Source organism: Cynocephalus volans, chromosome 1 (assembly GCF_027409185.1).
Source record: "Cynocephalus volans isolate mCynVol1 chromosome 1, mCynVol1.pri, whole genome shotgun sequence".
Taxonomy (NCBI): domain Eukaryota; kingdom Metazoa; phylum Chordata; class Mammalia; order Dermoptera; family Cynocephalidae; genus Cynocephalus; species Cynocephalus volans.
In genome coordinates, this window is record NC_084460.1 from 24,653,562 (window position 1) to 24,680,804 (window position 27,243).

General features: G+C 40.8%; 1 protein-coding gene across 1 annotated transcript in view; it reads left to right on the forward strand.

Moving 5' to 3' along the window:
* DNAAF9 (dynein axonemal assembly factor 9) overlaps positions 1-27,243 on the forward strand; it is a 145,957-nt gene that overhangs the window by 70,388 nt on the left and 48,326 nt on the right. Inside the window, exons 17-21 of the mRNA XM_063100122.1 lie at positions 2,037-2,148; positions 3,264-3,334; positions 4,251-4,301; positions 4,982-5,069; positions 25,512-25,615. Coding sequence (XP_062956192.1) covers positions 2,037-2,148; positions 3,264-3,334; positions 4,251-4,301; positions 4,982-5,069; positions 25,512-25,615 — 426 coding nt within the window. The remainder of the gene's footprint in view (positions 1-2,036; positions 2,149-3,263; positions 3,335-4,250; positions 4,302-4,981; positions 5,070-25,511; positions 25,616-27,243) is intronic.

Sequence of the window (27,243 nt, forward strand, 5' to 3'; positions counted from 1 at the left end):
CATCAGTGGAAAGGCAACTCAAAGTCCCCTTCAGTAGTGTTGTTTCATCTACAGAGAGTAGTACAACAAGGCTAATTTTTTAAGGTTGTGAGTAATATATATTTTTATAATGTTCATGTTCCTGTCTGTCACCATTTTGTGTTAATGTTCTTTTAGAACTAATTTAGACTTTTTTGTGACATCATTAAGACATAGGGAAATGCTTTCTGATATTTAGGCATTAATACTTTATCTCCTTGCTAGACTTTAAATCCCTGACTTCTCTCCTTGGACTCTTATGCAATGCTTTAGAAGGTGCCTTTCACAATAGTAGGTGATTAGGAGTCTAGGGGAATTATACTCTTGTGTTATGTATGCATTCCATAGCAGCTAATGAAATAGGAAGGAAGAGGCAGGAAGTTGGTGCTTTCTGTTCAAATCTTCTCCTCCCATCCAGACAGAGATGAAGTTTCGCCGCCTCCTCAAAGCCTTCCCTATTGATTTCTCCCTACAAGTACTGTATTCCTATAGTACTTGCCATTTGTACTACACAAATTAGGGAGTAATTCTATACTAACGTGTCATGATGACTTTCATGTAACAATGTTCTTGTCTCTACAGCATACATTATAGATTTCCTAAAGACAGGCACCATGTTAAATTTTTTCTTCCCCATGCCACATGGTGGGAGGTACAAAGCAAGTATCCAACAAATGCCACATCTGTTCTTTTAAGTGTCCTCTTTCCTGTTTCTCAGTATGAAAGTGAACCCACAGGATCTGTCTACTTGGTTGATATGAGAACCAAAGAAGTAGGATGCCCATTGTCACCTAAGAGGGACAGTGTAGCCTGAGAGTTCTGTGTCTTGAAATGCTCAAAATCCTTTGAGACAGATTTAGATAAACCTTCCTGTTGGTCAAGCCTAATTGGAAAGTTAACTCAAATATAAAAGCCCACTTGTCACTTTTGTATATCCTATTATCACGACAACGTGGTAAAACAGGGACTTCTGTTTTAACTGTGGTTTTTTTTTTTTCTTTTCAACCCTTTATTTTTTTATAAGAGACTCCAGCAATTCCTTCAGAAGCTTTAGATCTTTTGTCTCTGCCCTAAAAGGTGGGACTGGGGTCCCAGGCTAGGACAACAATGTGTGAAGATGGATTTAGCTTCCAAAGCTCTGCACCCTACCATTCAGCAATGCTCAGGCTGGGAGGGCAGGACCTGAGAGGGCTCATTGTGCTACCTATCCCATGTCCCTCACCAGATCTTCATGGTCATCCCAGGCTCTGGCTCTGGATCTGGATCATACCAGTTTCTGTGTTTCCTCTGGTGGATTCTCCTCAGCACTGTTTGACTTTCACTCGTTTTTAATTGATAAATTAGAGCTTTCTTACCAGCCATTTAGGAACTCTCTCTGAGTTGTTCTAATTTTGATTCCAGGGTACTGAAGCCTCTGTTTTTATTTGTCTTGACCATAAAAGCTTGGATGGCTTTTTTTTTAATGTTCCTGGTACTGAAAGGAGCATTTGCAGGTGTTGACATATACCCCAAAATATCCATGAAGATATGTTTACCAAATGAACGACCACCAGGCTTTTTTCAGAGTTCAAGCAAACCAAAGAAGAAGTTGGTGAGAGTGTGGCGATGTGGGGATGTGAAGAGTATGCAAGTGTACAGAACCCTAGGGGAAACATCTCTAACTCTCATAGGCTGGGACTAGTCACAGTTAAGAAGGAAGGCTGTTGTGTTGCTGCTTAGGTTAGGAAGGATGAGCAGTTTGGGGGAATTTATAGAAACGTAAAGTTACTGTCCTTCTAGCCCAAGTTACTCTCCTTCTAGCCTCTGATCAAGGAGCAATTGCAGGGAAGCCTGGGTGATTCTGAAGTCATTTCCCAGCCCAGAGATATATTTCAAGATATTTCCACCTTTCCTTAGAAACTCTGTATTCTTTTGCCATGTGCCTTAAAGCAGTAATTTTGTGATCTGTTTCTTATGGATCTCTCCCTGAAGGTTTTGGGCTGGCAACTAGTCTAACTCTGGTTTCTCATTTGATACAGGCTTGTATGACCATCTATGACATTCCTGACTTGCTGGGAGGAAGGGGGTGCTTAGGATCTGTGGTCTTCTCAGAATCATTTTTGACATCTCACATCTTGGTTAAAGAAAAGGGTAAGTGTATATGGTCATTGGAAAGCAAACCTTGAAACGTTTTGGCAAAATAAGCCATAAACTAAGGCAAAAGACTAGCAATAAACTGGTGAAAATAATAAAACACTTCTGATTAACAAAGGGTATATATCCTAATTTATGAGGAGCTCTTACAAATTAATAAGAAAAAGATAAGCTACCCAATGGTAGAATTGGCAAAAAATATGGACAGGCAGCTTATTTATTTATTTATTTATTTATTTATTTTTGTCTTTTTGTGACCGGTAAGGGGATCGCCTTGGCTTGGTGTCGCCCGCACCACGCTCAGCCAGTGAGTGCACCGGCCATTCCTATATAGGATCCAAACCCGCGGCGGGAGCGCCACTGCGCTCCCAAGCGCTGCACTCTCCCGAGTGCGCCACGGGGTTGGCCCTGGTCAGGCAGTTTATAGAAGTAGAAATCAAAAAAGGGGGGAGGGAGGAAGAAATAGGAAAAGATATGCAGACACAGGCAGCCTCACTACTAGTCAAGAAAAAGCAATTTGAAACAACAATTAGATACCGTTTTTTAATCCATTATGTTGGCAAAAATTTTTAAAGAATGATAATATCCAGTCCTGGTAAGATGAGCCTGATAATGTTCTGTTTGATTTTTTGTACATATACCTGTACTACCTTGATAAAAATTGAAAGTAAAGGTAAAAAGGACTAATGCCAAAGACTCTTCATTTAAATGTGTTTGTGTTTCTATTTGTTCTTAAAAACACCAACGTTACGGGCCGAGCCCGTGGCGCACTTGGTAGAGTGCGGCGCTGGGAGCGCTGCAACGCTCCCGCCGCGGGTTCGGATCCTATATAGGACTGGCTGAGTGCCGGTCACGAAAAAGGACAAAAAAAAAAAAAAAAAAAAAAAACACCAACGTTAATCACATGGAGGAACCTTTCTCCATCCTCCTCGTTAGTCTGTCTGTCCTCATATAAGGAAGTTTTCATTTTCTGAGGGCATCTGACTATACTAATAAGAGGAGCCCTTGCTGCTGAGAAAGGGAAGGGCATTTACAGTCTGGGACATTTACAGTCTTGTCAGAGCGGGCTAAGGTGATTGGGAATAACTGTCATGTGTGTGGTCTTCCTACAGATGGCACTGTTACCACAGAAACCAGCTACACAGTCCTGACAGCCGCCATACCCAGATTCTGCTCCTGGCTGGTTAGTGTCATTCATCAGGAGGAAGCGGATCTAAACGAGGAGAAGTAGGGGAGAAGATTTGAGAAGAGAGCCGCTTTGCTGGGGTCCTGGTGGGATGTCAGATCCTAGTGTTGTTCAGGAATGGAAGTTTTTATCTCAGACTTTATACAAATATAGTTCCTTTAACTCTCTCAGAATCTTGGAAAAGTTTCAAAAGAAAGGAACTAAGTTATTTGGGTCCCTGTTAAATTGTGAAGGAAGAAATACCACACTCATTTTACAGATGAGGAGACTGTGGCTTAAAAGACGAACAGCCTATCCAGGATCACACAAATAGTGAGAAGTGGATCCTGTAGCTCCCTTCTCTGTTCAGAATGGTTGCTGCTGAGCTTTTACAGAAACATCTCTCTACATGTAGAAAAGTCCCATTTCCTCACTGGGACTTGGTCTGAAACTCTGGTGCTTTGGGACGTAGAAAGTATGACAGAAGTGAGGCTGATAATGATCTCAGTACCTATTTTGGAATCTGTTTATGTTCTGTTTCTACAGTTCAGACATTCATAGGGAAGAAAAGTCACCCACTAACGTGAATATGTTTAAATGAAAACATGCTCTTTGAAAATATTTTAAAATGTTCTTTGTCCTTTATCTCAAAAAATAGTTGTTTTTCTCTGAAGTGAAATGTGAATGGAGATTAACACATCCTCTCTGCAAGTCATAGGCTCATTAGCTTGACCTCAGGTCCCAGTGAGAGAGCCCACTATGGCCTTGGGCTCTGAGCCCTGATGACCAAGAGCCAACTCTGCCAGCTGTGTTGGGGCCTGAGAGCACTGGATGGTAGAGGGACTGCTCAGTCAGTCTCCTGGAAATGGGGAGACCCAACAGGGTTTTGCCCTTGAAGTAGTAAACTGAAAATCTGCATTCCTTTTTGACACAGGTAGAAGATAATGAAGTAAAATTGTCTGAGAAAACCCAGCAAGCAGTGAAGGTAAGCAACCTTCTTATTCTCAGTGTTAACATCATATCAAAATAAAATGTAAATAATTTATAAAGAAAATTTAGAGGCTGGCTGATTAGCTCAGTTGGTTAGAGCACAGCCTTGTAACACCAAGGTCAAGAGTTCGGTTCCCCATACTGGCCAGCCCCTAAAAAAAGAAGAAAATTTAAAATAATACTGCTAATCTAAACGATCTGTACTTCTTTGTGTTCATTTCCTATTTGCATTCTTCCCCCTTCCAGCAGAGCTCTAGAGATAACCATTTATGGGGGACACTATTAGAGGGATTCTTTTTGCCATTTAGGTCTTTTTGGGTAAGGGGTAGTTAATCTCCCAGTACTATTAAAAACAGATCCCTGATTGGCCTAGACATGTAGAGCTGAGACATCAAGGCTTCAGGCCAAGGGGAAGTAAATCCACTGGAACAAGAACAAGCATTGCAGGCTTTGGCGCCTGTACTCCGAGAGGACCTTAACACTTTTTCTCAGCACAAATCAAGGATGCTAGTACCATGCCAAAGAGCCAGGCAACACCAAAGGCCATGGAATAAGTTGGGCATATCTGAGTCTGACTCACCTACTGTTGACAGACACAATTAGGCAGGACTTTTGATACTGTGAGTATTTATAAGTCACCTGCTCTTTTTGTTTTTGTTGTTGTTGTTTTTAAAGGGAGATGAGTGTTTCCTGGGTACTTTTCTAACAGGAGGAGACGGAGCATATCTTTATTCCAGCACTCTACAGTCTTGGCCTGAGGAAGGTAAGCAATTATGACTTCCTTGGCTATGTCAGGGTCCCTCTTTTGCAGGTATTAGCATGGGTACTGTGATTAATAATACATTTGATAATACTGGCCAGCTGCCAAAAAAAAAAAAACCACAGTACGTCTGATATTTGAAAAGACTTGTTGCATAAGTGTTTTCTTACAGCTTTTCTCCTTTGATCCACCCATTTCGTAGATGAGGAAACTTGTGCTAGGAAGAGCTGGTCCCAGAACTGCACGTGGTTCTCTTGTTGCTGCCTGAGGTTTGCTCTCAGAATGAGCTAGAACAGCAACGTTTCCAGAAGTAGAATCTGTGGACCTAAAAAAAAAACTGGATTAGTTTTCTATTACTACATAAGAAATTACCACAAATTTAGTAGCTTAAAACAATACCCTACTATCAGGCAGGGTTGGCTAAATTCAGGTCTCATGAGGCCAAAGACAAGGCATCAGCCAGGCTAGTAGGCTCTTATCTAGAAGCTTTGGGGAAGATCATCCAGGTTGTTGGCCTGTCAGTTCCTTCTGCTTGTAGGATTGAGGTCGCTGCTTTGTTGCTGGCTGTCAGCCAGGGACTGCTCTTAGCTCCTCCTCCTGGAGGTCCTTGCCCTGTGACCCCCTCTATCTCAGCAAAGAAAAACATCCCTGTGTCGAATCTTTCTCACACTTTGGATCTCTCTGAATTCCTCTTCTGCTGCCAGCATCTTAAATTTCTGCCTATCACAGTCTACCCTCTAGCCCCCGTGATTCACATCTCTCTCCTATGCAAAATAGTCACCACCTCCCAAGGTTCTCATCCCATTATGGCAATAGTTCAAAATCCTAAGTCTCATGGGCTTAAACATCTAAAATCTCATTATCGAGATTATCTAAATCCCATGTAGATGAGGCTCAAGGGTGTAATCTATGAAGTACAGCTTCTGAACACAATTCCTCTCAGTGTCTCTGGACCTGTAAAACTAAAGAGACAAGTTATCTGCCCCCAGCCCTCCCAACATAAGGTGGCACTGGCATAGGGTAACAGTTATAGACTTCAGGCTCAAAAAAGGAAAAAATAGAAGGTAAAAAGGAGTCACCAGCCCAAGCAGCTTTGAAGTCCAGCTGGGCAACTCCAGTTCCTTGATTAGGGTTAAGGCCTGGAAGTTATCTCCTGTGGCTCTCAGCTCTTCTCTCTGGGGTCTCGGTTCTACCCTCTGAGCTCTTAGTTTTGCCTTATGGGCTTTTGGTTCAGCTCTCTTAGTCACAAAGGACAGTGGTTCCTTGATTAGGTTTCAAGGCCTCGGAATAATTCTCTGTGGTCCTTAGCTCTGCCACCTGGGCTCTTGGTTCTACCCTCTGAGCTCTTGGTTTCTCTCTGGGTTCATGGTTGTGCCCTCTGGGCTTGTGGCTACTCCTCTGTACATCCTTCGTTATTCAGTGAAAGGTAGATAGCACCCTGTTTGTAGCTGAGTAGTTTTATCAGCCTGCTTCTTGCCAGTAGAATTGTGGGGGTCCAGCAGTCTCCTTTCATTTTGTATACTCTGTCCATTTCAGTCCAAGTTGGCAGTGCTTCTGCTGATATAAAATTCTCAAGAACTAATGGTTGTACAACTTTGTGAGTATACTAAAAATCCTTGAATTATATAAAATAAAACTCTCAAGAACCTTGTTGGTTTTGCATGAACTTTACAGGGTTTCACTCCATGTTCCTTTTTTGCTTCCTCAAAGTAACATTTTCTTATAAGTCCTATTCATTCCCTGTTGAATATTGCCTTTTTGTGGAGGAGGAGTTCCGACTTACTCCACAAATTCCTCAACCTCTACTAAGCAAATCCCTTTTCTGGATGATTGTTCTTCTTATTGAAAGTATTCTATCTGATGGCAAATTCCTCCGTGTTCTCAGATCATTGGTCCAGCTTCTGCTCTTCCATTCACATAGAAGACAAAGTACAAGGAGTTCTGGGTTTTGATCCACAAAATGCTGGGGTGGGAATAGTACTTGTTCTCATGCCTGTGCTATGGACCCTGCATTACTGCCTCTCTAGATCCTGGTTTAGAAGATCTGGGGGTTAGGAACATTTGCTAAGGGCATGGAGCATGTAGCATTGCTATCAGCCTTGGGGCAAGATTGCATAGTGTTTTGAAAGTAGGTTATATACAATGCAGAAGTGGTTGTGCTCTGTCATCCGTGAGCCCATATATTTGCCAAAATTAGTTTGCACCTTCTTAGCAAAGGGCCTTGTTAGAAAAATAATCTTGCATTGCATTGAGTTATTCAACAAGATTCAGTGTATCCTGAGTTCTCTGTACAAGAATAAACGGCACAGCCAGGGATTTCTGGGACCTTGTTGGTCACATTCTTAGATTTCAAACTTTCTTAGTTCCTGAGAGAAATACAGTTTGAATTAGGAGATGGTTTCCTGAGGTAGGAAAATTCAATAGAAACAGAGAATTTAAACAGGAGTCTCTCCTGGCTGTGTGTTCAGCATTTAGCCACTTTGGGTTTCAGGTTGGGGCTGATTTAGGTTTTGTGGAACTTGAAGTTTATACCATTTGGGGGCTCTCTACAAGGAAAATAATACAAAATGGTTAGGGCTTTTCTCAGGGCCTTGGAAGGGGGCTTGGGCAGTTATGGGGTCCAGATGTTCAAATGTCATTAGTGTCTTGATAAATCTGCCTCTAGTTGAGACTTTGATGAGCTTGAAATTTATCTGTACCCATCCTCTGAAGGTATTTATTTCGACCCCTTCACCATGCATTATCTTGATTGATCTAAAGATCCTCAGCCCCGTAGAAAGTGAAAGTTTGCCCGAGGTTGTAGTGCAGGTAATGACAACATCTAGAGGGTAGTCCAGGTCTGGAGGGTAGTACAGGTCTTCTGAGTTTCACCCACCGGATTTCTTATGGATGAGAAGAATAGTACTTTCTTTACTTTGAAATGCTTCCAGCTCTGGACCCTTTTCTCTTCCTCATAGTGGCTTCTGCTATCATGAGACTTTTTGGTATTTCAGCTTCCCATTCATTTATGTCCTTCATGTGCTCTTCTCTTCCCCCCGCCCTGTTGACCTTGGCCAGGCAGGCTGCCTAGTACCTAATCCTCAGGAACCCGCTTTCAAGTTTTATCACATATGCCTATATCCCTAAACAATTGTCTTCGTTTTTTAACTTAATACAAATAAGATCATACTATGTGTGTTCTCCTGGAACTTGTTTTTTTTTGCTCAATAGTATGTTCCTACGATTCGTTCAGGTTATTGTGTGTAGCCACATAAAAGTAGTTCATTCATTTTTGTGGCTCTAAGGTATTTATCATTTTGATTTTTGATGGACATTTGAGTTGTTTATAGTTTTTTGCTATTGCAAACAGTACTGTCATGAACATTCTTGTACATGTCATTGGTTTTGGAGGCTCAAAGTCAGATTTGTCATCAGTTTATTGATTGAGATGCCATTACTGGGCAGTTTCTTCTTAGAGCATTTTATCTGAATTACTGCAGTTCTAAAGAATGTCTACTGATAAACCTTGTCACAGAAACAGGTATGTACATGTAAACCTCATTACAGGAACATGCACATGTGCAAAGCGGGAGATGCGTGAAGGACATGAAAGGTGTGAAAACAGTTCCTATTTCAGACAAGCAAGCACAATACATGCCTTCGTGCCTCCTTCATGCCTTCCCAGTTCTCATTTTGTCTGAGTCCAACAGAAAGTGATTTCATCAACTTTCACATTTCCCCTTTTTGATAAAGATCTTTCTCTGAAAGCATCACTGATCAATTAGCTTGTTGTCAGGGTTTAAGTGTCCCTCAACACTGAAATGGACATGTCCTGGTTTATTGTTCTCATCCCATGGTAGGGGGGAAATGATGAACAGTTGGAAGTCAGTGTCAAGACCATTTTAGCTACATTTGAGCAACAAGGAGGTTAGAAGAAGTTATTAGGCCTAGGTTGTTTGTATTTCATCAGGTTTGATTTTTCTCTGTTCCTTAGGTGTTAGTTGTAATATCAGAGTGCTGGGCCAATGTTATTTTGTCAGGAGTTGCATTTCTGCAGATATTTGATAGACAACAAGTACACATTAAAAAGGAAAATGCAAAGCAAAGATAACAGCAATATGAAAATTCCAGTTTGTATGATGGTTTTAAGCTATGAACCTAGACTTAAAGTCAGCCAACTAAATAGATCAAATGACCACGGGGAACTGGGTGAGACTTCTTGTAGCCGTGCAGCTTGTTGTCTTATTTTATGCAACCGAATCTCAGTTTCCCCAGAGGAGTTTATGTAGTATTAACAGTAGCACAGACACCACCTTGCTCAGCTAATAGATAATGAAGAGCAGTTCTATTGTCTAAGATTACCCTGGCAAGAGAAGTTCAGTGCTGTTGTGCAGCAATAGCCCTTGCAGTGGAGCCGGTAAGAATTCCTAGGGTAGCAGATAAATTTCTCATCATTTCTTCATTAGCAGCTACACCATACCATGGTAAAAAAAGATCTGCAAAAGGAAGTAAATTCAGAATCTTGTAATTCACCAGGTAACTCACTCTTGACCCTTTGATGTAATGAAAGGGCTAGTCCAGCTATTATTCTACAGAACAGTTTCAGATCTGTTACGTATTGACAACAAAGTATTCAAATATCCCAATCCACATTGGCCTCCAGTTGTTCAGCGTCTAGAGACCCATATTGAGGTATCTCACCCACAAAAGTAAATATATCCTATAGCAGCACAGACAATTCTTCTATCTTCCATCTATAAATTTTCTTTGTATAATAGTTAAACTAGGGGTCAGTTATATTACTGCATATTGCTAATGGCCCTCCCCTTCGAAATGAGTTCAAGTGACTTTTTCTGCATATATTTTAAGAGGAATGACCCGTTCTCCATTTCTAGGGTCTAACTAGGAGATCATCGCTTTGAGTAGGTAAGACAGGGATGGTAATTGAAGATGGATGAGAAAGTTGAACCCTATGGAGGGTCCAGTGGAAATGTGGTAGAAAATGGACGGCAAGGAAGCGACCCAACACTCTGAGAGTTGGAGAGCCAGGAGTGTATTACGCTAGCAGGACCAGATGGGCTCCAGCTCTGGAAATCTGGTCCCTGAACCTACATGTGATAAGGCTTTTTATAGGTGGACTGTTCCAGGGCTCTTTACACATTTTTTTTTTTTTTCTTTTCTCAGCAATTTAGCTAGGATATGCAGTCTGTACAGATAAGCTCTTGTTAGAAAAGCCAAAAGATCAAGCAGTGATTTATAGCCAGAGCAAGCAAACATAGTTTCAAGGACAAGATATTACTTCAAAAACAAAGCAGGCCTGTGAGAGAATTATTTCAAACCAGTAGAGTGGGCAAATATCGTTTCAAGGACAAAACAGGTTTATGAGAAAGTTACTTTTACATTTTCCACCAATACAGTCTGTACAGGTGGTTGGACCTGGGATGTTGGGGTTTGTTACAGGGTGAAGTAGGGGGTCACTAGAGTCATGAACCTATTGGGGTTTCTGATGACAAATCCAACAATTAGTATGGTTTCCCCCTATGGCGACAGGCTAGGAAATGTGGATAAGGGCATTGTCTTTCCAGGGAAAAGAGGGAGAAAATAAAGTAAAAATTAAAAGCAAGGAAAGGGTATTCAGGCCTGGTCCAGACATCTTGAGAAAAAGCAGTCAACTCAGATGTCATCTGCTTTGAATACTGGAAGTTTTTAGCTTTAATTCATCTACAGGAGTGCAGGTCCACTTAGGAGCTGATGTTTTCTTTAAATGAGATACATGTAGCTAGAAATCAATTCCTTTAAGTTTGTCAGCACAGGAGTTGGTTAACAGGACCTGGTATGGACCTTTCCAGGGAGGTTGGAGAAAGTCCTTTTGCAAATATCTTTATCAGTAGACAAAATCTCCTGGTTGTAGGTGATGGGACTTTAGGTCTTTGTCTCCGTGGAGCACACTGTTTAAAGATTATTCTACCAGAGTACAATTTTTATCCACAGTCTTGATTATACCTTTACAGTATTGAGGCATTTCACCTTTTATTAACTTTGGGTCAAAGGAAGTTGAGGCCAAATGCATGGGACATCCAGTAATTATCTCGAAAGGTGAGAGCATATGCAATCCAAAAGGAAGAGTCCTTAAGGAGCACTATAAGCAGGGCTTTTGGCCATGGCAATTGTAAAGTTTCTGTAAACTTTGCCACCTGGGTCTTAAGAGTACTAATGGTGCATTCAGAGGACTGGGCAATGAGAAATGCACTTGTTTTATAACTTGTTTGGTAAAATGGGTTCCTTGGTAACTATGAAGCTTGAAGAGAGTACCCCAAGTAGGAATTATCTTCTCTAATAAGACTTTAGCCACTGCTGAGGTGGTGGCTAGTCTGCAGGGGAATGCTTCAACTTAATGGGAAAACATGCAGATCGAGACTAAAACATATTTGTATCCATGTGAAGGAGGTAGCTGGGTAAAATCCATTTCTTGAACCTCAAATGGCCTATTAGGGAGATTAAAATGGCCAGGGGCTATGCACAGTGGCTTTCCAGGATTGAATTTAGGACAGGTGGGGCAGGCTAAATAAGCATTTTTGGCTGCTTTATTCATGTTACCCACCAGCATTTTATAAAAGTGATCATTTTTTCTATAGCACAGTGACTTACTTTATGTACAGTAGTTACTAATGGAAATTTCATAGGTCTGGCAGGACAGGGTTTTTATTTTGCCCAAACCAGAGCCTTTCTTTATCAATGAACCGGCAGCCACTATTTTTCCTGATTTGTTTTTCAGCTTCTGGTGCTCAGTTTTGTGCATCTTTAATAATGGTTTTAAGATCATCTTTTGGGAAGCTTTCCATCTGGGTCATGACAGATTTGAACAGTAGGACCTTTAAGGGTAGCATTATTTGCTGCATTATCAGTTATGTGATTTCCTCTAGCTTCTATACAGTCTAGTTTCAAATGCCCAGAGAGTGCTAATGGCTAGGGCAGCAAGTAATTGTATTGCATCTAAGAACTTTTACGTAAGTCCCATTCTTTATTTTGTCTCCATTGGAAATAAGGAAACATTTCTGCTTCCACAACATTCCAAAATTGTGAGCACCTCCAAAGGCAAACCTACTGTCTGTATAGACATTAACAGTTTTTCCCTTAGCAAGGAGACAGGCTCAAGTAAGGGCAAATAACTCTGCTTGTTGGGCTGAAGTGGCTAAAAGCAAAGGCGCTGCTTCCACAACTTCAAAAGGAAGTATGACTGCATTGCCTGTACAGTATTTGTCAGTGTCATTTTAAAAATATGAGCCCTCTGTAAACCAGGACAACTCACCATTGTTAGGGGAGTCTCGCAGATCTTCCTGAGAAGTTAAAAGATGGTCTGTCAGAGTTAGGCAGTTTTGTGGCATTTTGTCTGAAGGAAAGGGCAGGAGAGTTGCAGGATTAAGATTATGGCACCATGAGAGAGTGATATGAGGAGCAGCAAGTAGGAGAAGCACATAGAAAATAAGTCACTGGCTGAAAGATGCTGAGTGTGATATGAGTTTGAGAGAGCTTCCACACACAGCATAAGGCACAAATACAGTTAGGGGAGATCCCATGAACATCTCCTCAGTTGCTTTAACAGGGCTGCAGCAGGGAATGCTTTCAGGCAGAGAGGGAATCCATGGGGGCAGGATCCAATTGTTGACTATATTATCATAGAGGATGGTGTTGACTTCCATGCTTTTGGGCTAAAACTCCTGAAGTGTTTCCTTCCTTTTTATATACAAGAGGAAAAAGGGAAATTTATAAAATTAGAATGACCTAGAGCTGGAGGATTTGCCAATTACTTCTTTAGTTTGTTAAAAACTTGTTCTTCAGATTCTGTCCAAATAATGAGGTCCGGTTTGGTAACCTTAAGTAAAACATACAGGGGTTGGGCCAAAACAGAAAAATTAGGGATCCAGTTACAACAATAACCAGCAAGTCCAAGAAACCCATGGAGTTGGCCTTTGGTTTTTGGCTGAGGAATTTGCACAATACCTTGAATCCAGTCTGGGTCTAAATGTAATCCATTTTCTGAAATTAAATGGCCCAATATATCACCTGTGTTTTTACTAGCTGCAGTTTTTCTTTTGAGACTGTTATTAGTCTGTTTTCTGTTGCTTATAACAGAGTACCTGAAACTGGGTAATGTATAAAGAAACAAAATTTATTTCTTACAGTTTTGGAGGCTGGGAAGTTATTGAGGGGGCAGTCTGGTGAGGGCCTTGTTCCCTGTGGAAACTCTCTACAGAGTCCATGGTGACGCAGGGTATCGCATGGCAAGAAGCTGAGCAAGAGCACATGTACTAAGGTGCTTCTTCCTCTCCTTATAAAGCCCCTAGTGCCATTCCCATGATAACCCATTTGTCATTAACCCATTAATCCATGAATGTATTAATTCATTCATGAGAACAGAGACCTCACAATCCGATCACTTCCCAAATACCACAGTCTGATTTCCTACCCTCTTACCACTGTTACAATGGGGATCAAACTCCAACATGAGCTTGAAACATTCAAACCACAGCAGAGACTTTATGACCTTTAGCAGCCAGTGGCTTTAACAGGTATATACTGTCTTTTTCACAGTATTTTTTCACAGGTTGCCTGTGAAAGAGAGCAAAGAAGGATGTCCTCTACATACTGTAGTAAAGTGGAGCCTTAGGAAAAAACCATATCCTCCAAATCTGCTTTTAATATTTGAGAAAAATAAGGACTTTTGGTAAAATCCTGGGACATTACTGTCCAGGTGAATTGTTGGCCTTCCCAGGTAAAGGCAAAAAGATACTGGCTGGCTTGATCTATTGGAATACTGAAAAATGCACTACATAGATCAAAGACTATGAAAAACCTACTATTAATGGGAATTGAGTTTAATGTGTCATGTGAATTTGGGACCACTTGATACTATGAACAAAATTATTTATTGCTTTGTGATCTTGAACAAACCTCCACCATGGTTATTTAGTTTTTTAATTGGTAGAATCGGCATATTACGAGGACTAGTATATGGAATGAGGCCCTGTTTTTTATATACTTCTATAATAGATTTAATACCTTATACTACAGTCTGGCTTAATGGATATTGTTTAATATTAGTCAGGAGTTTTAGTGGATCCATCCGGATTTTAATAGGAGATGTGCTGTGAATTCTTCCAATATCAGTAGATGATTTTGCCCATAAAGAGACAGGTACTTGACTCAGCAGTGAAGGGGTGGCATTGTTTTTGTTCTCTGAACACGGAATGACATAACAAATGAGGGAACTCAGAGAGTCAGAGGACTCAAAGGTTGAGTCAGCACAGTTTGGCTTGTCACATTCTAGAATTAGTTCTCCCTTTTGAGAAAAAGAAATTGCAGCATGGTATTTTTTCAAAAAAATCACATCTGAGAAGCTGGACAAGGGCAGAATTAACAAGCAAAAAGAAGTGCTTGTCTTGGAGAGGACCAGGGTGGGAAAGAATGGGCTGTGAGAGAAAAGCTGTTAAAGGTTTATTTAAAACTCCTACCAGTTGTATCTTTTTATTACTCTGAGGTGGGGGCTGATTGAGGCTGATGATGTTAACAACACTGAGTGTTGTTGCAGTATCTATGAGCACCGTTAAAACCTCATTCCCAATTTGAAGGGTTGTTTCACCCAGACAATTAAGTGGAAGAATTGGGAAAAGCCCCTGTAGGTCCTCAGGATCCCCTTAATTGAGACTGGTCACCAGGTGGGAAAGGAGGAAAGAAAATTGAGAAAAAGAATCCTTCTTTCTTTAGATGCAGTCTCTTTTCCAGTGACCTGGTCTCTTGCGGTCGTGTCACAGCCCAGGAGTTTCTGTTTTGACTTACACTCAGGAGCTTCCATGTGTTGTAATTGGAGATTAAGAATTTAGTAGTTTTCTTTTTAGTGGTGTCCTCAAGGTTGCAAACAAGCTGATTTGCCAAATAACTAGATTGTACATGGGCCTAGCTTTCCATTCCATATGGGCTCTTTTAACGAGCTGGGAAAGTTCTCAAAAAAGGCCTTTCACAAACATAGAATTAAAGGCTACTTGAGTAGATTAAACATCCATAGATAATCCAGAATTCTCTTTAAATACAACCTGGAGCTGACTGTAATAGTTGTGACAGGCTCATTAGATTCTTGAGTACAGGTCTGGATTTTATTACAGTCTAATGTTTTAGGAAAAGCCTCAAGAATAGGCTTTTCTTGGTGGAGGCTTTTTGACTTACCTTGGGCTTTTTCATAGTCTTTGGGAGTGTTTTTTTCCAAGTCCAGCTCAGGATTAGGCCAGTGAGCTTCATCCATCCAGTTTGGGCCTGGCCTTCACCAACAGGTATGTGAACCAACTGATATAAGTTAGAAAAACCTGGCTGATAAGCCTGAAATACTGTGTTGAATTCTTCAATCAGCAAATCAGTGAAGGTCTTCAGTGACTTTTGAGAATTCCTTGGCAGTGGCTCAAAGTTCAGCCTTGCTTTAAGGAAAGAAAGGAATTTGGGGCTTAGAAGAATCTTCAGTACTTTTAAATTTAAAGGGATAGGCTTTAATAGGTTCAGGTGTATGGGGAGTCAAGGAAACCAGAAGAAAAGGTAATTCAGAGAAAGAAGGATAGGAGCAGAGGAAAGAGAAGGGGAAATCTCTGGAGAGGAAAAAGTCTGAACCCCTAAGGCCTTGTTTTTTCTTAACGGTTTGTCTCAGTTAATTTCAAGATGGTGTCTTGTAGGAAGGTAGTTTTATTTTTATTATTTTTTTAAAAGAAGACCGGTAAGGGGATCTTAACCTTTGACTTGGTGTTGTCAACACCATGTTCACCCATTGAGCTAACTAGCCATCCCTATATGGGATCCGAAGCCATGGCCTTGGTGTTATCAGCATCACACTCTCCCGAGTGAGCCATGGGCCGGCCCAAAAGACAGTTTTAGAATCTTGAATATCTTAGAACTTTCAAGGTACCTGCTGAAGAAGGCCTCCCACTCAGATTGTTTAATTTTAGGACCTAGGTTTTCCAATTTACCTATAAGGAAGACTAGTTGGATGGCCATTGAAGGTGTAAATTAGTTTTGGTGTACTCTGTCCATTGATTTAAAAACATGCATGAAAGAGGACCTTAATTTTTAAACATATAGCTGGCTTAGGTCCCAGAAAGAGGACCATTATTATATGCTTTGGAATTTTGGGAATCCCATCCTGCTTCTTAATAATCTCTCAAAGAATAAATAAATAAGTAAATAATAAAATCAGACTATGAGGGGCTGGCCAGTTAGCTCAGTTAGTTAGAGCACAGTGTTTAACACCAAGGTCAAGGGTTTCAATCCTTGCATAGGCCAGCACCAAAAAAACAAAAACAAACAAAAAATCAGACCATGTGGCTGGGAAAAAATTTAAAAATTAATAATAATAAATAAATAAGAGTAATCTCTGGAGTGCAAAAAAACATTCCCTCTCAGGGAATGTTAGGGGTTTGGACCAGCGTGTTTTGCTTTGCAGTATCCTACTTGTACAGAATTTTTCTTGAGACTGGCAGGCTCCCTAATGGTAATCTTGCCTGTCTGTGTACCAGTTTATCCTACCATGGGAGACTTTTTTTTGGAGACTGGTGTCTCTCATAGAAAGATGGTGACAACCCTAATGGCTTTTAAAGGGTCAACCTGAGCCCATCCTTATTAGAAAGTAATTTTCTCTTGAAATGTGTTCAGAAACAGAAGGAAAGCAACAACTAGAGTATAAGCATTCGCAAACTTTCAGTACAAAACTGAAACCAAAGTGCACTTACCAAAGACTTACAAGTCTTTGTACAAGAAAGGACTTGCCCAGAAAAGACAAAAGAGTCTTTTATAGTCCCGAAAGAGATGCATGATCCTTTATTCAGGCACCTTAACCCAGCCAGATCCCAAACAAAGTCAACAAGGGGCTACTACTAAAGGGAGGAAGCTCGACCTGAGAAGATTTACCTGCACAGAAAGAAGCAAACCATGGAAGTGGAAAACTAAAAGGGTTCTGTGGGTGCTTCACCCAATTTCAAGAGTCACTAAATCTGTCTCCGAGGCTATCCCACTTCTGAACCCAATCGTATTAACCTAGAAAAAACACATTAGAGAAAAATATCTCCAAATATGTTGAGTTTATTTGGGAATAGAAAATGAGATTATAATCCGGAATGTGTACCATGACAAGCCATAAATGCATTCAGTGAGGAAAGCGTAAGAGAAAGCTCTTATTAGCAAAAAGGGAGAGGAGCAAGTAAGCTGTTTGGAAACAGAGTTCATTGATTTCAGAGGCTCAAAGTCATTTGTCATCAGTTCATTGATTGAGATGCCTTTACGAGGCAGTTTTTTCTTGGAGCATGTTATCTGAATTACAGCACTTCTAAAGAATGTCTAGTGATAGACCTTGTCACAGAAACTGGTGCATATATGCAAAGCAGGAGATGTGTGAAGCATGTGAAAGTCATGACAGATGTGAAAGGATTTCTGGTGGGTTTTAGAAAATCCTTGGAAACAGTTTTTATCCCAAAGATGAGCACCCCTTCTTCATGCTTTTCCTGGGCTTGTTTTATCTGGGCCTGAAAAAAAGTGATTCATCAACTTTCACAATAACCACCTGTCATAGCAACAGTTATTGAAAAGAATATTCTTTTCCCACTGATCTGCAATGCCAGCTCTGTTATAAATGAAGTCTCTTTATGTGTGCAGCTATTAGTAAGCTCTCTATTCTGTTCCATTATTCAATTTGTCCCTGAAAATACCACACTCTTTATTTAGATTTTTAATCTATTTATATTTGGTGTTTTAGTCTGCTTGGGCTGCCATAACAAAATACCATAGACTGGGTGGCTTAAACAACAGAAATTTATTGCTCACAGTTCTGGAGGCTGAGAAGTCCAAGATCAGGGTATTCGCAAGGTAGATTTTATTCTGAGGCCTCTTCTTGTGGTTTGTGGTAGGTGGCTTCCATCTTGCTGTATGACTACATGACCTTTCCTTTGTGCTGTGTGCCTATACGACCTCTCTTTTGTGCCTACATGACCTCTCCTTTGTGGGGTACAGGGAAGGAGCAAGCTGTCTGGTATTTCTTCTTTTAAGGGTACTTTTAAGTACACGTCAGACCATGCCCCATCCTCATGATCTCCTCTAACCCTTATTTCCTGCCAAAGTCTCATCTCTAAGTACCATTACTTTGGTGGTTAAGACTTCAACGTATGAATTTTGGGCATTCAGTCCATAACATATAGTAAGGCAAATTCCCCGACCTTGTTTTTCTTCTTCAGGAGTATTTTGGCTATTCTTGAAACTTTGCTCAAATTGATTGACATTTTTAAGTTAGCTTTTTAAGAGTATCTAAAAACCTGTTGAAATTTTTTACTGAAATTGTGTTGAATTTAAAGATCACTTTGGAGAGAATTGACATTTTTATTATATCAATTAAGTTAACCTGAGTTTTCCAGTCCATGAATGTGATATCTGTTAATATCATTTTTAATGTCTTCCAATAGTGTTATAATTTCTCATTATTTTATATCTTTCTTGCTGTCATAAATCATATCTTTTACAATTATCTTTTTGTTTGTTGTGTATTTATCTAGGATTATAATAGGTTGTAGTGGAATGATTGGTTATAGGATTAACTCAATTTGATATCCGTATATTGACTTTGTATCCCTTAATCTTAATAAATTTTTTATTAACTCTAGTAATCTAGATTCTTTGGAGTTTTATATATGAACAGTCATATGATCTCTGAATTGTGACTTTATTTCTTCCTTTCCAATTCTTATTCTTTATCCTTCCTTTCCCTCCCTCCCTTCCTTCTCTCCTTCCATTTTGACCTGCTCCATTTTTGTCCTGGGTTGGTTCACCCCCTCTGGGGGTTCCCCCCTCCCAGGAGGTCACCATATTGATGCTAAACTTACTGCAGACACCCAATCAGCATAGCACACTACAGCCCAGAACTCCTGGGCTCAAGCAATCCTCTAGACTTGGCCTCCCAAGTAGGTGGGACTACCGCTGTGCTTTAATCTGTTAAACTACATTATTAGATTTTTCTAATGTTAAGCCAATTCTGCATTTATAGGAAGAACTATCATTTTTTTTTATATACTTCTGGACTCAGTTTGCTAATAATTCAGTTAGAATTATTACATTGCATATGAGATTAGCCATTATTTTCCTTTTTGTACTGTAATTTCCAGTTTCAGTATCAAATTTATGAGCCAAGAAGTATTTTCTTTTTTACTTCTTTATTCTAGAATATTGTGTAGAAGATTTGAATTATTTGCTCCTTGTGACTCTTTGGTATTAGAGTTGGCCCTCTGTATCTGTGGGTTCTGCATCCATGGATTTAACCAACCATGGATGAAAAATATTTGAAAAAAGGAAAAAAGATGGCTGCGCCTGTACTGAACATGTACAGATTTTTTTCCCTGTCATTATTCCCTAAAAAAATACAATGTAACAACCGTTTACATAGCATTTACATTGTGTTGGGTGTTACAAGTAATCTAGAGATGATTTAAAGTGTGTGGGAGGATGTGCGTAGGTTATTTGCAAATAAATATTATGCCATTTTATATCATAAAATGGGATTTGAGTATACTCAGATTTTGGTATTGGAGGGAGGTCCTGGAACTAACCCCCCATGGATTCTGAGGGATGACTGTACTTGCTTGTAAATTACTGAAGACATGGTTTATTTTTTTTAAGGGAAGATTTTTAACTACTGGTTTTTTGGATTATTCAATTTCAGTTGATAGTCAAGTCAGTCTTGGAAACTTAGAATTTCTTAGGAATTTTTTTCATTTCATTTATGTTTTTCAAATTTGGAACATAAATAAAAGTTATTTTTCAAATTTCTGTACTTTAAAGATGTACTTATCTTCTCACTTGCATTGTTTTGGGGCAAAAATCTATTGCCATCCTTATCTTTGTTCCTTTCTGTGTACAGTATCTTTTTTCCCTCTGTCTCTTTTGAAGATTTTCTTTTTGTCACTGATTTTAAGCAATTTGATGTTACTTTGGGGGGGGGGGGGGGTGTGTGTGTGTGTGTGTGTGTGTGTGTGTGTGTGTGTGTGTGTGTGTGTGTGTGTGTGTGTGTGTGTGTGTGTGTGTGTGTGTGTGTGTGTGTGTGTGTGTGTGTGTGTGTGTGTGTGTGTGTGTGTGTGTGTGTTTTCCTTCTCCCCTTCAGAGATTCCAATTACATGCATATTGGGTTGCTTGAAGTTGTCCCACAGCTCACTTATACTCTCTGCAGTTGTTTTCATTCTTTTTTCTCTTTGTGTTTTATTTTACATGTATTTATTGCATCTATTTCTATGTATTCTAATTGGCTAATCTTTTCTTCTACATTGTCTAATGCCATTAATTTCATCCAATGTATTTTTCCTCTCAAACATTGTACTTGTCATGTGTAGAAGTTTGATCTGGATCTTTTTTATATCTTTCACGTCTCAAGTTAATATGTTGGTTAGAGGACAGCTTTATAACACTAAGGTCATGGACTTGGATCCCAGTACTGGCCAGCTGCCAAAAAATAAAAATAAAAATGTCAAATCAGGTTAATATGGTTCAGTCTCTTTCCTCCAGCTTCTGGAACACATGGGATACAGTTATAATAACATTTTAATATAATTTTGTTTGAATCCTATCATATGGGTCTTGCTTTTAAGCTTTATTAGGGAGGAGGCAAAGCAGCATTTAATTTAGGGCTAATTTTGCACCAGTTTAGAGGCACAATCCTTCTGAGTACTCTACCCAATGTCCTTGTGAAATATAAGTTTTTCCACTGCAGCCGGGGGGAATGGGCAGAATTTCCAGTAGGAGGTATGTATTGATGTTCATATGAATATGAATATCCAGTTTGGTGTTTTTACATTAATAAGCTGGTGTGCTTTATTAGAGAAAGTCTTGATCGCTTAGATTAACATCATGTGAAATTACAAGACCTTAAAAGTAAGGCTCATCCAGTAAGAAGACATATGTAATTATTATTAACCACTCCATGCCAACATGTGAACTGAATTGTATTGAGAGTGTAGAACAGACACTATGACTTTTTAGGGCTATTTCCAGAGATTAACATACATACCCACACTCACACAAAGTGAGCATCTTGCAACACTACAGCAACCATTATGCACATATTCTCAGTGAAGCAAAACAGTGACCAAATCAATAAGGTGATGTCAGGGAAAGCTGGTCCTCCAACTCAGGTTGCCTACAATTATAAATAGAAAGATTTGAGCCTCCAGGGTTTTTCCAGTTTTGATAAATCATTTGTTGAAAAGATTCTCTTTTCTCCTTTGAATTGTCTTCGCAGCTTTATTGAAAATCAGTAGACCATATACAAAGTTACTCTAAAAAGTTTGTGGAGAAATAGAATTAAAAGATAATACAAGTCTTTCCATGAGCTTTTTGAAGACCCCTCATATGTATGGGTTCTACTATTTCCTACAGGCCTCAGTGAATTGTTGGCACTTGGGCAGCTCTTTCATTCTCCCTGTAGTGATTTACAGATTCCAGAGCATTTTTTGCACTGGGCAAAGATTGTTCAGCAATGAGGAGCAGGTATACTGGTCCTCCTGAAACACAGGGCAGTGGGTGCATCCTCAGAACTCTTGTGACCAAGCTGACTTTCACCTTCACATGATGAGAAGGCCCAGGTAATGGTGATCTGCTGTCTGCTGCTTTCATTCTGCACCCTCTCATGCATTGTCTTGGGTCCATATGAAGCTGTTGGAGGATACTTTATAAAAGAAAGTTCTTTACAGCATGAATGAATTAAACAGCTGCATATTACCTACAACATGATTGAAAGAAGTAAGCAAGTCACAGAAGAACATGATTAAGATTCTGTTTATATAAAAGCAAAAACAGACAAGATTAAGTAATATATAGTTTACAGATACATTCAGGTGTGGTAAAACTATACAGAATTCAGGTTGTTGGTTCCCTCTGTGGAAGAGAAAAGCTGCCATTGAAGAAGGACATTCAGGGAGCTTCAAAGGTACTAGTAGTGCTTGATTCTCAGGCCAGTGGTGAGTGCATTGGCATCTGGGTTTTGTTATTGCTTTGATTTGTTTCTTTAAACCACATGTGTACATTTCACACACTCTCACGAACACAGAATGAAAATCATATAGCCATTTATCATAATATTTCCCCAGCAATGATAAATGTTCCCTCTTCACACAGGCTGGACTGTTGGAAGATTTTTGTTATATAGCCAGTTGTCTGAAGGAGGAAAATTCTCCATTGATACTTGGTGTCTTGTTTTGCCCTGAGGGCTTATCCCTCTCCTGTTTGACTTCTGGGGATGCAGAGGTCAATCAAAGACAGAACGATGCTATAGTCCCCTACTGCTTCTTGGGCAGTGATGGAAAATTTCCTCTGACCTTGTGTTTTCAGACTTGCAGAATGGAAAAGAAAGGACAGAGTTCATTCACTAAGGGCACCAAGGGTGAAAGAAGGAGCCAGGGAGATCTCCTCAAGAGTTGGCTACCCCAGTCCCTGAGGAAACCCCTGCTAAGGCATGTGACTTCAGACCACAGTTTGACAGTCAAGAATCCGAGGCAGATACCAGAAGTGTTATCACTTCAAGTTGATTGAAGTGACACTGAGTGCCCTCAGAGACAGGGCAGTGGCACTGGGCCTCCCAGCGAGTCACTTCATTTATCTCACGTGTGCTCTGAGAATAGTAACAGTTACTGCTCACAGAGCCAGGCTGTGGGATGGCTGCAATCATAGAACAGATCGCAGGACAGTACTAAAATCAGATCCTGTTTACTGAGACCTTGCCCTGGGACATGCCCCATAATGAATGCTCTTCTAGAACTATCTTGTGAATTTCTGGCTTCTTTTTCATTTTGTTTTGAGGCTTCAGAATCTAGAGGAAGAGAAAGTGCTAGAGATGACCTCCCTCATCCACCTCTTTCCCATCTTCCCAGTGATTAGGTGGAATGTGCCAACTACCCTCTGATCTGTGCTTTTTTCTGGAAGCTTTGGAAGGATTTTGAGGTTTGTCCAGGAGGCACTTGAGTAGTACTGGGCTTGCCTGAGAAGGTTTGCTTCAGAAGTACACATGTGAACAGATGGGCCTAGGACATGGAAGGGTATAGATACTAAGCAGCAGTTTCTACCTCATGACACCTGTGATGCTCTCTTTCCTCTGGAAACAGTAGGTAGAGTCATCTTGTGGCAGGAGTTGATGAGGTTGTGGTTTTAGGAGAGTGTTGAAGGTCTTTGATGAGCTCTGGTGGGATTGGTGAAAGGAATTGGGAGACAGCAGTGAAAGGGCCTGTTGAGTTTGAGGAAGCAAAGAAGTCACATCATCAGGTTAGCCACACATGGGCTTTGGACAGAGGAAAATTGAAGGAAAAAAGGGTAAGAGACCTGAAGGGGCCCAGTGTGGTACAGTGCCTTTAGCATCTAATAGACCTGTGTTTTATACCTCACTCCACCACCAAGTAATTCTGTGACTTTTGGGGAAATCTCTTTAAGCTTGAGTTTCCTCATCAGTCCTATAAGAAGAATAATACCACCTCTTAAAATTGTTGTGATGATGGAAAGCCATGATGTATATGGTATGCTTGGTGCTTAGTAAATACTGAGTAAAATCTGTCCCCATCTTTTTCTCTTGACAAAACAGATTAAAGGTATTTCCTGTCCCAGGGAATCTGCCCTTGACGTGGATGAGAGGAATGTCAGAAATTTCTGAGCAACAAGGAAAGTGGGGGGGACTGAAGGCTACAAAGCCTGAGTGACATCAGAGGTTGGGGTATTGGGAGTAAGATAGCTAAAATGATGATAGGATGCTGGAGTCAGAGAGTAGGTTCTGGAGCTGAAGATTTAAGAAGTTAAGACATTCCGGGTGCAGCTTTACTACTGTGGAGTTGGCATTGAGAAAGAGTAAGGTCAGAGCATGACATGAGCCATCCCCCTGATCTCTCAGAAGGAATGGGAGTGTTGGCTTTGGAAAAGGAGACTGTGAGCACATTCACAAGCTACTCAAAATGTTGTGGCATGGTGAGGACAGTGGTTGTGAGCAGTAAGGGAGGGAAGGACTTGTGTATCTAAGGGAATGAAAGTATCATGTCAGGGCAGAGGGGAATGGCCTGGGATCAGCAGTGTGGAACCTTGGGGTTGGTACAGGATGAGGCTGGGGCATGAATAGACTCTGCTCAAGAGGGCCATAGGGCAAGGCAATGTGCAGGGGAAGCCAGACTTTACATGTTGGAGCGTGGGGGGCTTACAGGGCTTGAACCTGGATGCCTTGGACTGGCCTGTCTGGTTACTGGATGCAGCTGTCCAGATGGTGAGGTTGGCATTACCCTCTGACTGGACATCTAGTTCTTCTATTGAGAATCAAGCCCCAGCCCTTTCTCTTGTACCTGAAAACCGCCTCCACCTCTCCCGTTTCTTCCCATCCCCCATTAACACATACTCACTGGGCCCCTCCCTTCCTTCTGAAACCCCACCTCTATGCAGTCTCCAGATTCCTTACATGTAATGCAGAAGCAGCCCTCAAACTTCCTAGCCTTCGCTTTTCTTATCATTACAACTTGGGGAATTAGTCCTTCTTTATTTCTTGTCCTTTTCCTCGGCAGTAAGATATTGATGCAGTATTCTCAAGCCTGTGTCTTGAGCTCCAAAAACTACTTTATCTCTTCTCCTTATGTGAAAACATGGAAAGAAAAGCTGTTAGAGAAACCTAAAGAATCCGGCTTGGACCAGCTCCAGAGAGCAGCTTTACCCAGGGGTCTTGGGGGTGCTCAGGGTGCTGCTTTCGGGTCTCCAAAGCAAACCTGGGCCCAGCTTTATCTTTGTCATCTCAGTTGTCCATCTTTTCCTGGTCTGCTCCCTAGGGCCTATACTGAGCTGCTCTGTATGACCTTAGTCACCCAGGAAACAGAACCTCCCCTTAAATCTGAATCCCTTTCCTGAGGAACCCACACCCAGTGTCCACATGCCACCCATCTTGCTTTTGTGAACTACAGAACAGCAGGCCCCCAATATCTGTGGAACCCACTCATTGCCTTACTCAAATGTTCTTTTACTGGGCACAGGGACCCTTAGGCTCCCTTCGCTAGTCCTTCAGCTGAGATTCTAGCGCTCCATTTTGGGCCCTAAGTGACCCAGTAATGGAGGAAACATACCCAAAGTCTTTTTTAGCATGTTTTCCTGGAAAACAGCCATAAATGATTATGAATTTTGCCTCTCCGCATCAGCTGATAGTTTATTCACTTATTTTTTTTCTAATTCTTATACAAAAAACTACATCTGATGCCTCATTTCTCTCTGAGACTCTGCGAGCTTACTTTGGCTTCCTCAGAGCACAGGGCTCAGCACACAAATCATGTGACTTAAGCACTGCTGATACTTGTCTCTAGTTACCACTCTCATGTGCCCTGGTACCTGTAAAAAGGACATTGGACCCCAAGATCCAGTGCCATCCAGCTCTGACCAGCTCTCTTTTCCTTCCAGGGAATGTGCATTTCTTCTCTAGTGGCCTTCTGTTTTCTCACCATCATTGTGGAAGTATCACCATTTCCAAGGATCACATGAATTCCATTTCCTTCTATGATGGGGTAGGTGTTTTACCAGTCCATCATTTTGGTGGTCAGAAGGATACTCATAGTTCTGAGGGGAAAACCAGAGAACTCCTTGTCTTTCCTCCACTACCACAGGGCAGGATATCAGGAACCAACAGCCACTGAGGCAGGCAGGGAGGTTGTGGAGAGGCTTGGGCACTCTCAGGGCTCTTGGGTTGACAAGACTGTTAACCTTACTGCTCTGTAAAGGGCTTAGCTAGAAAGGGCGTATGGGTCAGAAGGGCTGGCAGCTCCCTATGCCCAATTTACTCACCCAAAGAGGACTAGAAAGTAGGCTGAAGAAGGCCTCCAGTGGCTCCTCACAAATGGCTTCCACCCAGGGACACAAAGTCTCACCCTTTTAAGAACTAGAAAGAAGCTGTGTCCTGTGGCTTTGATGGGACTCCACTTATCCACTAGCTTGAGAAAAAATTATAAGTGAGCCAAAAATGGCTAACTTTCCTTGAGGGCTCAGCCACACCTCCCTCATGCACTCAAACTTAAGTTCCACCCCCCAGAACTATCCTTTTGAAGTTCACCAGTTTGTACCAACACTTTTCATTCCTCTTATGAGGAAGAGGATGGCTGTGAATTTCCTCTAGCCTGTATCCACTGGCCTGGGCACAGCTTGTCTCTCAGTGCAACACAAGAGCAGAGGACAGGCCCTCCACTCTGCCTCATTGCAGCCTCAAAACTAGCCTGTTTGGGAGCCAGGACAGAGACTAGGTGAGGTGGATTGGTTAGATAGCTCAGAAAATGAATTCTCTGAGCAAGTATTTCTTCCACATAGAGCCTGCTTCCTTAAAGGCTGTTCAAAAATGCTGGCAGACTTACCGGACACATTGAATGGCCCTATTAGATAAAAGCTTTTTGGGCTGTCTCATTAGAGCATTGTGCTGATAACACCAAGGTCCAGGGTTCGATCCCTGTACCATCCAGCTGTCCTCTCCTCCCCTTCTCCCCCTCCCCCCAAAAGCTTTGATATTATGTTTAAAGAGTCTTCCAACGTCAGGGAAGAAGGGATGAGTTGTTCAAGAAACAGTGCTGGGATGATGTCAGTTAATTTGGGGGGAAAATAGATTCTTACCCCTACCAAAAAATCAAAACAAACTTCTGATAGGTTAAAATTAGTTATTTTTAAATTCCACAAGTTTTCATTTAAAATCTTTTAGGTTAAGTTTAAGCTTTTAAAAGTTAGATTTGAGAATTGAGACACAATACTAATACTGTAGGAATTGGTGAGGCCTTGACTTAATAGCTTTCTTTGTACTGTGATTTCCTTTGGGTGTATTTTGCTAAGTGAAACTTGGTAAACTTTTTGTTAACTAAATTTTTTCTTAAAATAGATACTTTAAAAAAAGAAATAAATTCCACAAGTAGGAGAATATTAAAATGAATATTTATTAAAACTTTAGGGACAGGAAGACTTTCCAAGCTTAGAAATAATACGAGAAATTCTAAAGGAAAAGTTTGTCAAATTTGGCCACTTAAAAAAAAAAAAATCAGACCACTTAATGATTTTTTTTTTTTTGCTGATAATTTAATTTATTGAAGTATCTTTAAATACACTTAACTGTATCCGCTTAAAGCTTTGACAGGTGTATAAACTTGTGGACCCACCATTA